Source organism: Macaca mulatta, chromosome 19, assembly GCF_049350105.2.
Source record: "Macaca mulatta isolate MMU2019108-1 chromosome 19, T2T-MMU8v2.0, whole genome shotgun sequence".
NCBI classification, from domain to species: Eukaryota; Metazoa; Chordata; class Mammalia; order Primates; family Cercopithecidae; genus Macaca; species Macaca mulatta.
The window spans coordinates 1148655-1161079 of NC_133424.1; the positions used below are offsets into that span (position 1 = coordinate 1148655).

A 12425-nucleotide genomic window follows, 5' to 3' on the forward strand; every position below is an offset into this window, starting at 1 on the left:
CGTCAGGCCTCTGGTAACCGGGGAGACTGGTTGCTAGGAGACCAGGCTAATAAAGGACTCGCTCACTACCCAAATGACAAGCAATCCGGCTTCGTGCCAGAAACGGAGCACTTCCGAGGCAGCCATTTTGGAGTCTGGCAAAATTCAGGATCCAGGCCAAAGACAGGAAAGCCAATCAATATACACAAACAGGGAGGAGAAAAGGGAATGCCGACAAGGACATAGGGAAAGGGGCAGCGGGCCTTTGTCATTTCCCAAAGTTTCCCAGCGGGATCCCAGTGCCCTCTGCCCTTAATCAAGATGGCCGCCTTGGGGCTCTAGCGCACGGTGGAATATGGCGGTGCTTCCGGTCCCGATGCCCTCAGCGAAGATGGCGGCAGTGGAGAAGCGGCGGCCAGCGGTAGCACCACCGGCTGGTTTCACCGACAGCGGCCGCCAGTCGGTATCCCGGGCGGCGGGGGCGGCCGAGAGCGAGGAGGACTTCCTGCGGCAGGTCGGCGTGACGGAGATGCTACGGGCGGCCCTGCTGAAGGTGCTGGAGGCGCGGCCCGAGGAACCGATCGCATTCCTGGCCCACTACTTCGAGAACATGGGCCTGCGCTCGCCTGTAAACGGCGGCGCCGGGGAGCCCCCGGGCCAGCTCCTGCTGCAGCAGCAGCGCCTGGGCCGCGCACTGTGGCACCTTCGCCTGGCCCACCACTCCCAGAGGTGCGCAGCGGGCCGGCTTGGGCGGGTGGGGCGGTGGCGGACTTCAATTCCCAGCATGCCCCGCGCGGCTCCTTACCCGCAGCGCCGGCGCGGGGCCCGGAACGTGCTGGGAGTTGTAGTCTGCGGTGCCTTTTTGGGAGGGATGGACCGGACAAGGTGGGCTGGACGGTCCGGGCTTGGGTCCGGCGCTGGGCAGCGCGCTGCATGCGGCGCGAGTCCTTCTGGCCGGCTTCGCGTCTGTGACGCCTTTTTGCAGGTGCTGAGTTTCACCTTGCAGTTCATGATTTTCAAAATCATGCTATTTACAGAGAGCAGCCCAGTCACCCAGGGCCCCCACCTTAGGGGACAGGCTCCCAGCAGGCAAGTGTGGATTCCTGGAAGAGCCTGGCGATGCGCGGGCCGGGGCAGGGGGGTTGCAGGGAAGAGGCCCAGCAGGTGCAAATTTAGAGCCGGAGTGTGGGACACATGGGAGGCGGGAAGGCCGCGGAAGCCTGTGGGGCTGCAGGTGCCTATGCACGGTGTCCCTTGGCTGGGGTCAGTTCTGAGCCCAGGAAGGTGGTTGAGGACTATGTGTTAACGTTGGGTATGCATGGGCTGCTTTCTTTTTTGTTGGGGGGGGGGTCCCCAGAAGCGGGGCCTGAGGTAGGCATTTTGTGTACTGGTGATTTTATAAGGGGGTGCACCCAAGAGAACCCAGGAAGGGGGTGGGAAGAGCAGACAGGGAAGGATGCCAAGCAAAGGTGCCCTTGCAGCCTCATAACCAGGGCATAAGCGCCCACCATGGCAGCCCTCACCAGAGTCCCAGAGAAGTTCGGGGTGAGAAGAGAAACGGGGAGTGTCCCCCTCCCACCACGGTCACGGTGCACAGCTGTACAAGATCATACTCAGATAAGGGTGGCAGGGTGTTGGGGACCTGGACAAGGAGCAGACTTGCTCCAGTGGCCCAGTGGCTCTGAAGGCCCCGCCCGAGGATTTGCTGGGGCCGGGTGGGAGGGGAGCGGGCAAGGGCAGGCCCGGAGGGTCAGTGGCGCCGTTTACCACAATGGAAGGTCCCTGGTTTGAAGAAGCTGCCAGAGTCACCTGTGGATTAAGTTAGAGGCTGGAAGGAGCCTAGAAACGGGAAGGTAGACAGAAGTGTCTGCAACTGAGACATGGGGCCAGGACAGGAGACTGGACTGGGAGGGTCCTGAAGGCTTCAGGGGAGCTGAGAAGAGCTCAGAGCCACACTCTGAGGGCAGCCAGCCCAGAGAAGCCACAAGACAGGGTGGGAAAGCGAGACCAGAGGTGAAGGGGGAGCAGGAGGAAGATGGCCTCCCAGGACATCTGGAAGAGAATCTCCCAAGGAGGAAAAGGGTTAAACAGCAGGCCCACCATATATGGTTGTTCAGGTTGATTACTGCACAAGCCACTCACCCCATAGACACTGCAGATGAGGATATTTATATTAATTTCTGAGGGCTGCTGGAACAAATTACCTCCAACTTAGTGGCTTAAAACAACAGAAATTTATTCTCTCAGAAGTCTGAAATTGAGGTGTCAGGAGGGCCACACTCCCTCTGGAGGCTCCAGGGAACAAGCCTCCTTGCCTCCCCAGCTTCCAGTGGCAGCCATCAGGCTTTGGCTTGTGGCCGCATCGCTGCAGTCTCTGCCTCTGTCGTCACGTGGCCTCCTCTGTGTCTCTGTGCTGTATTCCCTCATAATGTCACCACTAGGCCCCACCCTACTTCATTGTGACCTCCACCATCTACATCTGCTGTCCCAAATAAGCTCTCGGTCTGAGGTTCTGGATGGGCGTGAGCCTGGCGGGCACCAGTCACCCCAGGACAGGAGCAGAGCCGTTGTCTGGAAGAGTTCTCATAGCAGGGAGTCAGGACAAGGGCGGTGCAGATGCATCCCGGCCCTGGGCTGGCCTGGGCTCCCCAGAGACACAGCCAGTGGGGAACGTGGAAGACAGGTGCGCAGGCCTGAGCAGCATCTGATTCTGCGCTCGCAGAGCCAGGCCTGCTCCCGTCCTCCCCGCAGGCAGCTCTGGCTGCCCCTCCGTCCTTGGACCGTCAGGAACCCCTGATGTCACCCGGCCGGTCGGGAAGAGAAGCCCAGAGCTTGGCAGGTTTGTCCCCACTCAGTCCAGCGCGTGGACCCTCAAAGGCTGCAGGGCTGACTGGGCTGCTCCTGAGAGCGTCACCGCGGTAGACTGGGGGAGAAGTCACCCCACATCCCCTCTGCCACCTTCTTTTGAGAAATGGCCGGCTCCGGCCACCCGGGCTGGTGATGGGGCCACAGCGTCCCCCTCCTGCCACCTTCCTGGTCGTCTCCAAGGCCCCCGGAGCACACACACAGACGTTCCATGACTTGCTGAAGGCCACACGGCCACCCAGGGCAGAGCTGGGCTCAGAAGCCGCAGAGGGCAGCCCCGAGGCCTCCTGAGCCCCCGCGTTGCTCGTCGTAGCAGCCAGGACTGCGCTGCCCCCTGCAGGTCACGGCCGGGAAAACGTGCACGGAAACCAAGCCGCGGCCGATCTGGGCCAGGGTCCCCCGACTCCTTCTCCGGGGGCCCGTCCTGGGCACTGCAGGGCCCTGAGCAGCGTCCCCGGCCTCCACCCACTCCTCGCCAGGAGCTCCCCGAGTCGTGACAACCACAGATGTCCCAGTCACCGCCCGGCATCTGCTGGGGGCAAGAGTGGGAAGCCGAAGTCTGAAGTGAGGAGGGGCTCCTGCATCTCTTTCTGGAGACTTTCCATAAATAGATCTTTCCTGTATTAACAAATGCTCACATGCCTTACAAACCGCTCTGTGTAGGAGCCGACACAGACAGAGCCCTGGCTGGCCTCCCACTCTCCATTTTGCAATCAGGGAAACCAAGGCCCAGAGGCCACCGTCACAGGCAGAGCTGACATTCCAGCCCCGCCTCCTCCCAGCCCAGAGCTTGCTGCCTTCCTCCTCCTCCTCCTCCTCCTCCTCCATCACCCAGTGATTCTGCTGGGAGCTGGTACGCGGCTGCCTTGAAGTCAGCTGTCACCTTCCTGCCTCTTGCCGTCATCATGGCTGTGATCTCACCAGGATGTAATTACCTTTTTGAGCGTCTTCCTGCCCCTGGAGGCAGCTGTGGCAGAGCTGCAGCCCTAATTACAGCCCGAAATAAGCGCAGGTGGGGCCTCCCACACGTCCTGAGCACCTGGCTCCAGCCCTGTTCTCCCGTCCTCACAAGAACCCCCACAACGTAGATGCACAAGGTCAGGCGCAGAAAAGCAGGGCGCACACATCGGGAGGGGCAGACGAACACCGGAGGCAGGTCTGGGCCGGGCACAGAGCCCTGCGCACCGAGGGGCCGCGTGGATGCCTGGGGAGGCGGACGAGGGCTGCCGCCCCCAGAGAGGAGAGAATTCATGCAGAAGTGGTGGTGGATGGAGCTGGCTAATCCTGGCCCACAGACCTGTCAGTCAGGAGAAGCCGTGGGCACCACAGGAACCAACAACCCCAAACCTCAGTGGCTTCAACACAACCAAAACTCCTCTCGCTTCCTCTGCAGGGGACGGCCAGTTGTTGGGTTTTTGTTTTTTATTTTTTTGAGACGGAGTCTGGCTCCGCCGCCCAGCCTGGAGTGCAGTGGCGTGATCTCGGCTCACTGCAACCTTCGCCTCCCGAGTTCGAGCGATTCTCCTGCCTCAGCCTCCTGAGTAGCTGGGACTACAGGCGCCCACCACCACGCCCGGCTAATTTTTTTTGTATTTTTAGTAGAGACGGGGTTTCGCCATGTTGGCCAGGCTGGTCTTGAACTCCTGACCTCAAGTGATCCACCTGCCTCGGCCTCCCAAAGTGCTGGGATTACAGGCATGAGCCACGGCGCCCGGCCCAGTTTTCTTTTTTGAGCTGGGGTCTTGCTCTGTCACCCAGGCTGCAGTGCATTGGTGTAATCCCAGCTCACTGCAGCCTCGACCTCCTGGGCTCAAGGGATCCTCCCACCTCAGCCTCCCAAGTACCCGGGACAGACGCACACCTGGCTGATTTTTAAATTTGTGTAGAGACGGGATCTCACTATATTGCCCAGGCTGGTTTCGAACTCCTGGCTCAAGCAGTCCTCCCGCCTCGGCCTCTCAAAGTGCTGGGCTCACAAGCATAAGCCACTGCACCCCCCACCAAAGGCTTGTTTGATCCTGACACGCACATGCAATCCTGACAACAGAAGTGGACTGGGAAGTAGCTTGATGGCTCTTAAAATTCCCGCTGAAAGTGGGCCACGCCCCTTGCGCATTTCAGGGGCAAAGCAAGGCCCAGAGGCTCACCCTCGGTGGGGTGGAGAAGTGGCGGGTGGAGAAGTGGCAGAGGGATCCGCGGAGCAGCGCTACCTTCGCGAGCCTTCGAGATGCCCGTGCGAGCCTCAGCTCCCAGGTTTCACGCCCTGGCGCCGCCCCCTCCCCCTGCACAGCTGGAATGGGACTGCTGAAGCACCGGACGGAGTGTGGCCTTCCGAGGCGTGTCACGAAGGACATCGTGGTGTCCCCCTCCCTCCTGGGTGGGTTGCTGGCTCGGCCGGGCAGCCGCCACGCAGTGGGGTCGCTCGCGCAGCTCCCAGGGAGCACCTGCAGCTGCTGCCAAGTGCCCCGTGGGCTCCCCTGCGGGGGAGGGGGCCGCCTCACGTCCAGCCCGGGGGACTGTGGCCACGGCCACCTCATGAGAGACCCCAAGCCAGAGCCTTGCAGCAGAGCCTCACAGCAGAGCCGCCGCCGAGACACTGTGACAATAGTACACGCTTGTTGTTTTTAGGACGCTAGGTTTGGAGTGTGGTTGGGAGGCGGCAGCAGCCTGCCCGGCCTCACAGCGGATCCTGATGAGATGTGTCATGCGGAGGTGTCAGCCGGACTCGCGGCGGTGGAGTCAGGCGTGATGGGAGCGCGCTGCTGCGCCGACACTGCGCCTGCCCTGAGCGCATTTTGGGGATGACCTCATGGATGGTAAAAGCGCTCAGCAGATTCTAAGTGGGGCCTTTACTGCTTGGGAGGGAAAAGGAGCCTACAGCCAGATGCGCCTACGGTTGAATTGCAGGTCGCTGCCCTCCAACTCTGGGCCTCAGTTTCCTCCTCCATAGCAGGGCTTTGACCCTCGAGCTCGCTGGGATGGCACATCCATCCCTAAGCCCTGAACTGAGCAGCAGTGATGACCAGGGAGGCTCGTGTTCACCAAGCACGCACCGTCCACCAGCCCAGCATTCCTGAGCACCCACCGCGTACCGGCCCGGCATTCCTGAGCACCCGCGGCGTACCGGCCCAGCATTACTGAGCACCTACTGTGTACCGGCCCTGCATTACTGACCACCCGCCGCGTACCGGCCCGGCATTACTGACCACCCGCCGCGTACCGGCCCAGCATTACTGACCACCCGCCGCGTACCGGCCCAGCATTACTGACGACCCGCCGCGTACCGGCCCGGCATTACTGAGCACCTACTGTGTACCGGCCCGGCATTACTGAGCACCTACTGTGTACCGGCCCTGCATTACTGAGCACCTATTGCACGCCAGTCTTGTATTACTGAGCACCTACTGCACACCAGCCTAGCTTTACTGAGCACCTACTGCACACCAGCCCCAGATTTACTGAGCACCTATTGCATGCTGGCCCTGCATTTACTGGGCACCCACTACATACCGCCCCAGCATTACTGAGTACCTACTGTGCACTATCCCTGCATTACTGAGCACCTACTGCATACCAGTCCCACATTTACTGAGCACCTATTGCATGCTGGCCCAGCATTTACTGAGCACCCACTGCACATTGCCTCAGCATTACTGAGCACCTACTGTGCACTAGCCCTGCATTACTGAGCACCTACTGCATACCAGTCCCACATTTACTGAGCACCTATTGCATGCTGGCCCAGCATTTACTAAGCACCCACTGCACACCACCCTGGCATTACTGAGTACCTACTGTGTACCAGCCCTGCATTCACCGAGCACCTGCTGTACACCAGCCCTGTATTACCGAGCACCCACTGCACACCAGCCCCACGTTTACTGAGCACCTATTGCATGCTGGCCCAGTAGCACTGAGCATCTATTGTGCACCAGCCCTGCATTACTGAGCACCTACTGCACGCTGGCTCACATGCATCTACCACAGGTGGCCCACAGAAAGGTGAAACCATGTGCCCAGGTCACGCCAGAGGGAGGCTGGAGCCTCGATGTAAACCTGCCCTTCTCACTATGAAGCTGAGCTCCCAGAAGGAACAAGCATAAGTCCTGAGGTTGGCCACTTCCTCTCTGGGACCCTTGGCCAGACCATGGGGCTGCCCTGAGCCTCAGTTTCCCTATATGTCCCAGAGGAAGTAACAGGCCACTAGCATGAGGCCTGCCCGGGAACTGATGGGGAAGTGAGGCCCAGGGGTTTGCAGCCCACCCAGGGTCCTGCAGTGGCCCCGATGCTGGCCATGGTGCTCCCTGGCCACTCCCTGGTGCCCTCCATGGGAGCGTCCGAGTCACACTAGCGGCACACGAGTGGCCTGGAGTAAGGCCTCAGGTTCCTCCCTGAGGCAAGGAATCGAACCCACCCCAGAGCCAGCAGCAGGGCCGACAGCCTTCTTCTATAAGGGGTCAGTGAACATTTCAGCTTTGCGTGGCAGCCTCCATCCTGACATTCAGCTCTATGGTTCCGGTCTGAAGCTGCCACAGGCCACATGTCAGTGGACTGACGTGGTTACCTTTCGATAAAGGTTTATTATTTATTTATTTTTTGGTTTTTTTGAGATGGCGTTTCGCTCTTTTTGCCCAGGCTGGAGTGCAATGGTGCGATCTCGGCTCACCGCAACCTCCGCCTCCCGGGTTCAAGCGATTCTCCTGCCTCAGCCTCCCATGTAGCTGGGATTACAGGCGTGCACCATCACGCCTGGCTAATTTTGTATTTTTAGAAGAGACGGGGTTTCTCCATGTTCGTCAGGCTGGTCTTGAACTCCCGACCTCAGGTGATCCACCCGCCTCAGCCTCCCAAAGTGCTGGGATTAAGGCGTGAGCCACCGCGCCAGGCCCGATAAAGGTTTATTTACAAAAGCAGGCAGCAGGTCAGTTTGACCCTCAGGCTGACTGTGGGGCCTTGCCTGTGAGATTATGGGGGGAGAGAGATCTACCCGTTGGCTCTGTGCAGCAGCTCTCACCTGTAATCCCAGCAGTTTGGGAGGCTGAGGCAGGAGGATCGCTTGAGCCCAGGAGGTGGAGGCTGCTGTGAACCCCGATTACACCACTGCACTCCAGCCTGGACAACACAGTGAGACCCTGTCTCAAAAAAAAAAAAAAAAAAAAAGGAAAAATGAAATGTCAGCTGTGTTAAATGTTCAGCACAGGCTGGGCACGGTGGCTAACGCCTGTAATCCCAGCACCCTGGGAGGCCGAGGCGGGCGGATCACGAGGTCAGGAGATCGAGACTATCCTGGCTAACACGGTGAAACCCCGTCTCTACTAAAAATACAAAAATTAGCCGGGCGCGGTGGCGGGCGCCTGTAGTCTCAGCTACTCGGGCGGCTGAGGCAGGAGAATGGCGTGAACCCGGGAGGCGGAGGTTGCAGTGAGCCGAGATCGCGCCGCTCACTCCAGCCTGGGCGACAGAGCGAGACTCCGCCTCAAACAAAAAGAAGAAAAGAAGAAAAGAAACGCCAGCTGTGCTAAGCGTTGAGCACGGTGTTTGGCCAGGTGTAAGCGGGCGCCGCTGCAGGGAGGTAGACAGAGGGTCCTGGTGTTGCTGGACGAAGCGGGCGCCGCTGCAGGGAGGTAGACAGAGGGTCCTGGTGTTGCTGGAGGAAGCAGGCGCCGCTGCAGGGAGGTAGACAGAGGGTCCTGGTGTTGCTGGAGGAAGCGGGCGCCGCTGCAGGGAGGTAGACAGAGGGTCCTGGTGTGGCTGGACGAAGCGGGCGCCGCTGCAGGGAGGTAGACAGAGGGTCCTGGTGTGGCTGGACGAAGCGGGCGCCGCTGCAGGGAGGTAGACAGAGGGTCCTGGTGTTGCTGGAGGAAGCCTGGAGAGACCGAAGAAGGTTCACGGGAGTTTTCCAAGCTGATCACCGGCTCAGCCGGACAGACGTCCAGAAAGTCCGAGCCCCGAACAAAGGGCTTTTCCTACTTTTAAAACAGCTTAAAGCAGGAACTACGTGAGGTGGGAAGCAAGTTACAGAAGCGAGAAACAAAGGCAGGTAATCAAGTACTACAGCATTTCTTTTTTTTATTTTATTTTTTTTTTAATTTTTATTTATTTATTTTTTTGAGACGGAGTCTCGCTCTGTCGCCCAGGCTGGAGTGCAGTGGCCGGATCTCAGCTCACTGCAAGCTCCGCCTCCCGGGTTTACGCCATTCTCCTGCCTCAGCCTCCCGAGTAGCTGGGACTACAGGCGCCCACCACCTCGCCCGGCTAGTTTTTTGTATTTTTTTTAGTAGAGACGGGGTTTCACCGGGTTAGCCAGGATGGTCTCGATCTCCTGACCTCGTGATCCGCCTGTCTCGGCCTCCCAAAGTGCTGGGATTACAGGCTTGAGCCACCGCGCCAAGCCAGCCAAATGACTTTTCACACTTTATTCTCACAAGCCCTTTTCATAGTTTCGGCAAAGTTTTCTCCATTTTTTCTTTTTTTTTTTTTTTTTTTTTTTTTTTGAGACGGAGTCTCACGCTGTTGCCCAGGCTGGAGTGCAGTGGCGCAATCTCGGCTCACTGCAAGCTCCGCCTCCCGGGTTCAGGCCATTCTCCTGCCTCGGCCTCCCGAATAGCTGGGACTACAGGCGCCGCCACCTTGCCCAGCTAGTTTTTTTTTTTGTATTTTTTAGTAGAGACGGGGTTTCACCGTGTTCGCCAGGATGGTCTCGATCTCCTGACCTCGTGATCCGCCCGCCTCGGCCTCCCAAAGTGCTGGGATTACAGGCTTGAGCCACCGCGCCCGGCCCTCTTTTTTTTATTTTTTGAGATAGAGTCTCGCTCTGTCACCAGGCTACAGTGCAGGGGCACGCTCCTGGCTCTCTGCAGCCTCTGCCTCCCGGGTTCAAGCGATTCTCCCGCCTCAGACTCCCAAGTAGCTGGGACTACAGACACGCACCACCACGCCCAGCTAGTTTTTATATTTTGAGTAGAGACAGGGTTTCACCATGTTGGCCAGGATGGTCTCAATCTCTTGACCTCGTGATCCGCCCACCTCGGCCGCCCGAAGTGCTGGGATTCCAGGCGTGAGCCAGCACGCCCTGCTAACATTTCTTACATCTTGAGAAAAACATGTCTTACAGCCTAAACTTATCGGTCTTGTGACCCTGCAGCCGTGCTAGGGAGGTAAGCAGGAACTCGCTGGGCCTGTAATAAACTGAGGAATGTGGAGTTGGAGAGTATAGATAAGGTCCACTGACTACAGAGAGAAAACTGGCTGTTAACATTCTCTTTTAACTTGAGTGTAAGGGGTGGTCACACTTTGCAGCAACTTTAAGAGGATTTTTAAATTTCTATTACTACTACTATTCGGTTAGAGTTGACTTCATTAATTCCTTCTTCACAGGGGCCAGATGCCCCAGACAGACGCCTGTTGGTTGATTCAACAGACATTTACTGAGCGCCTACTGTGTGCAGGGCAGCGTTCCAGGCAGCAGGGCGGTAACCAAGAGGAACTTCCGGCCCTGGGGGGCAGGTGCTCACGCCCTGGTGGGAGACGTGAAGCTCACAGGGATGTGGGACAGGGAGTGACACAGGATGACCACGAGGAAGAAAACAGGAGGAGAGGAGTTAGGGGTCAGGGGAGGCAACGTTTGAGGGGAGACCTGGAGGAGACCAGGGAGGAGGTGAGGGAGATGTGGGGGAAGGCAGTGTCACTGCCCTTGCAGAGGTCCTGAGGCCGGTCGGTAGTTGAAGCTGGGAAGCCAGGGCTGGATGGGAGCTGCGGGGAGGAGAGGCCTGAGCTGGGTGGAGGCTGGGAGGAGGGAGGCCAGGCTGGGTAGGGGCTGGGAGGAGGGAGCCCTGGGCCGGGGGGTGCTGGGAGGAGGGAGGCCAGGCTGGGTGGGAGCTGGGAGGAGGGAGGCCAGGCTGGGTAGGGGCTGGGAGGAGGGAGCCCTGGGCCGGGGGGTGCTGGGAGGAGGGAGGCCAGGCTGGGTGGGAGCTGGGAAGAGGGAGGCCAGGCTGGGTGGGAGCTGGGAGGAGGGAGGCCAGGCTGGGTAGGGGCTGGGAGGAGGGAGCCCTGGGCCGGGGGGTGCTGGGAGGAGGGAGGCCAGGCTGGGTGGGAGCTGGGAGGAGGGAGGCCAGGCTGGGTAGGGGCTGGGAGGAGGGAGCCCTGGGCCGGGGGGTGCTGGGAGGAGGGAGGCCAGGCTGGGTGGGAGCTGGGAGGAGGAGGCCCAGGCTGGGGGTGCTGGTGAGGATGGGAGGCCCGGGCTGGCTGGGGGCTGGGAGGAGGGAGCCCTCGGCTGGCTGGGGGCTGGGAGGAGGGAGCCCTCGGCTGGGGGGTGCTGGGAGGAGGGAGGCCAGGCTGGGTGGGGGCTGGGAGGAGGGAGGCCTGGGCTAGTGATGCTGGGGGGAGGAGAGGCCCAAGCTGGGAAGGGGCTGGGAGGAGGGAGGCCGGGGCTCAAGAGGGGAGCTGCAGGGACAGAGGGTAAAGAGGAGGGGAGTCTGGGACTGGCTGGGGGTTCGGGGACGCTGGGACATGGGCCTGGCTGGAAGGGGAGGCTGGGTCTGGATGGGCGCGAGGGCTCTGCCAGACCCCCAACGTCCACGTCCCCGTCCCCGCAGGGCCGCCTTCAACAACAACGTGAGCGTGGCCTACGAGTGCCTGAGCGCCGGCGGGCGCAGGAAGAGGCCAGGGCTGGACGGACGCACCTACAGCGAGCTGCTCAGGCGCATCTGCCGGGACGGCCAGGCCCCCGAGGAGGTGGTGGCGCCGCTGCTGCGCAAGGTGCAGTGCCGTGACCACGAGGCGGTGCCGCTGAGCGTCTTCCGCGCGGGCACGCTCACCTGCTTCGTGCTGCTGGAGTTCGTGGCGCGCGCCGGCGCGCTCTTCCAGCTGCTGGAGGACCCGGTCGCCGCCGTGGCCGACCGCCGCGTGGGCCAGGCCGTGCTGGACACCCTGGAGGGCGCGCTGCAGGCCAGTGACGCCGCCGCGCCCGCGCGCTTCCTGGAGGCCGGCTCGCGCCTGGGGCCCGACAGCCTGGCGCTGGCGCTGGACCGCGCCGTCGGGGGCCGGCGGCCCAGGGCGCCCATGACCCGCGAGGAGTTCCTGGAGAGGGCGGCCGCGCTCTTCATCGCCAAGGTCAAGCCGGTGGGCTGAGCCCCGTGCGCCGCGCGGATCCGGGATCTGCACTGGGGGGGTCCCCGCGTGCGGGGCGCGCGGAGCCTTCCCCTCGCCCCGGTGAGGGCCTGCAACGAGGCGCCCAGCCCTGCGGTGGAGGCCGGGGCTCCCAGGAAGCGGACGCCCCCTCCCCAAACACCGTCGCGGCCGCCCCTCCGCCCCCGCGGGAGCCCCTGCCCCGCGCTAATAAAATCCGTTGCGAGGCTGACGCTGGTGTGTACGCGCCCACCTCCCAGCCCCGGTGCCCACCTCCCGGCCCCCGCGCCCACCTCCCAGCCCCGGCGCCCACCTCCCGGCCCCCGCGCCCGCCTCCCAGCCCCGGTGCCCACCTCCCAGCCCCGGTGCCCACCTCCCGGCCCCCGCGCCCACCTCCCAGCCCCGGCGCCCGCCTCCCGGCCCCCGCGCCCGCCTCCCAGGCCCGGTGCCCGCAG

General features: G+C 61.4%; 1 protein-coding gene across 1 annotated transcript; it reads left to right on the forward strand.

Moving 5' to 3' along the window:
* The first annotated feature begins 357 nt into the window (after positions 1–357).
* On the forward strand, positions 358–12202 carry TPGS1 (tubulin polyglutamylase complex subunit 1). The gene is made up of 2 exons (XM_015122267.3): positions 358–708; positions 11439–12202. Exons 1-2 carry the CDS (start codon positions 371–373, stop codon positions 11971–11973), a joined length of 873 nt encoding a protein of 290 aa, XP_014977753.3. The 5' UTR covers positions 358–370; the 3' UTR covers positions 11974–12202.
* The last annotated feature ends 223 nt before the right edge of the window (positions 12203–12425 follow it).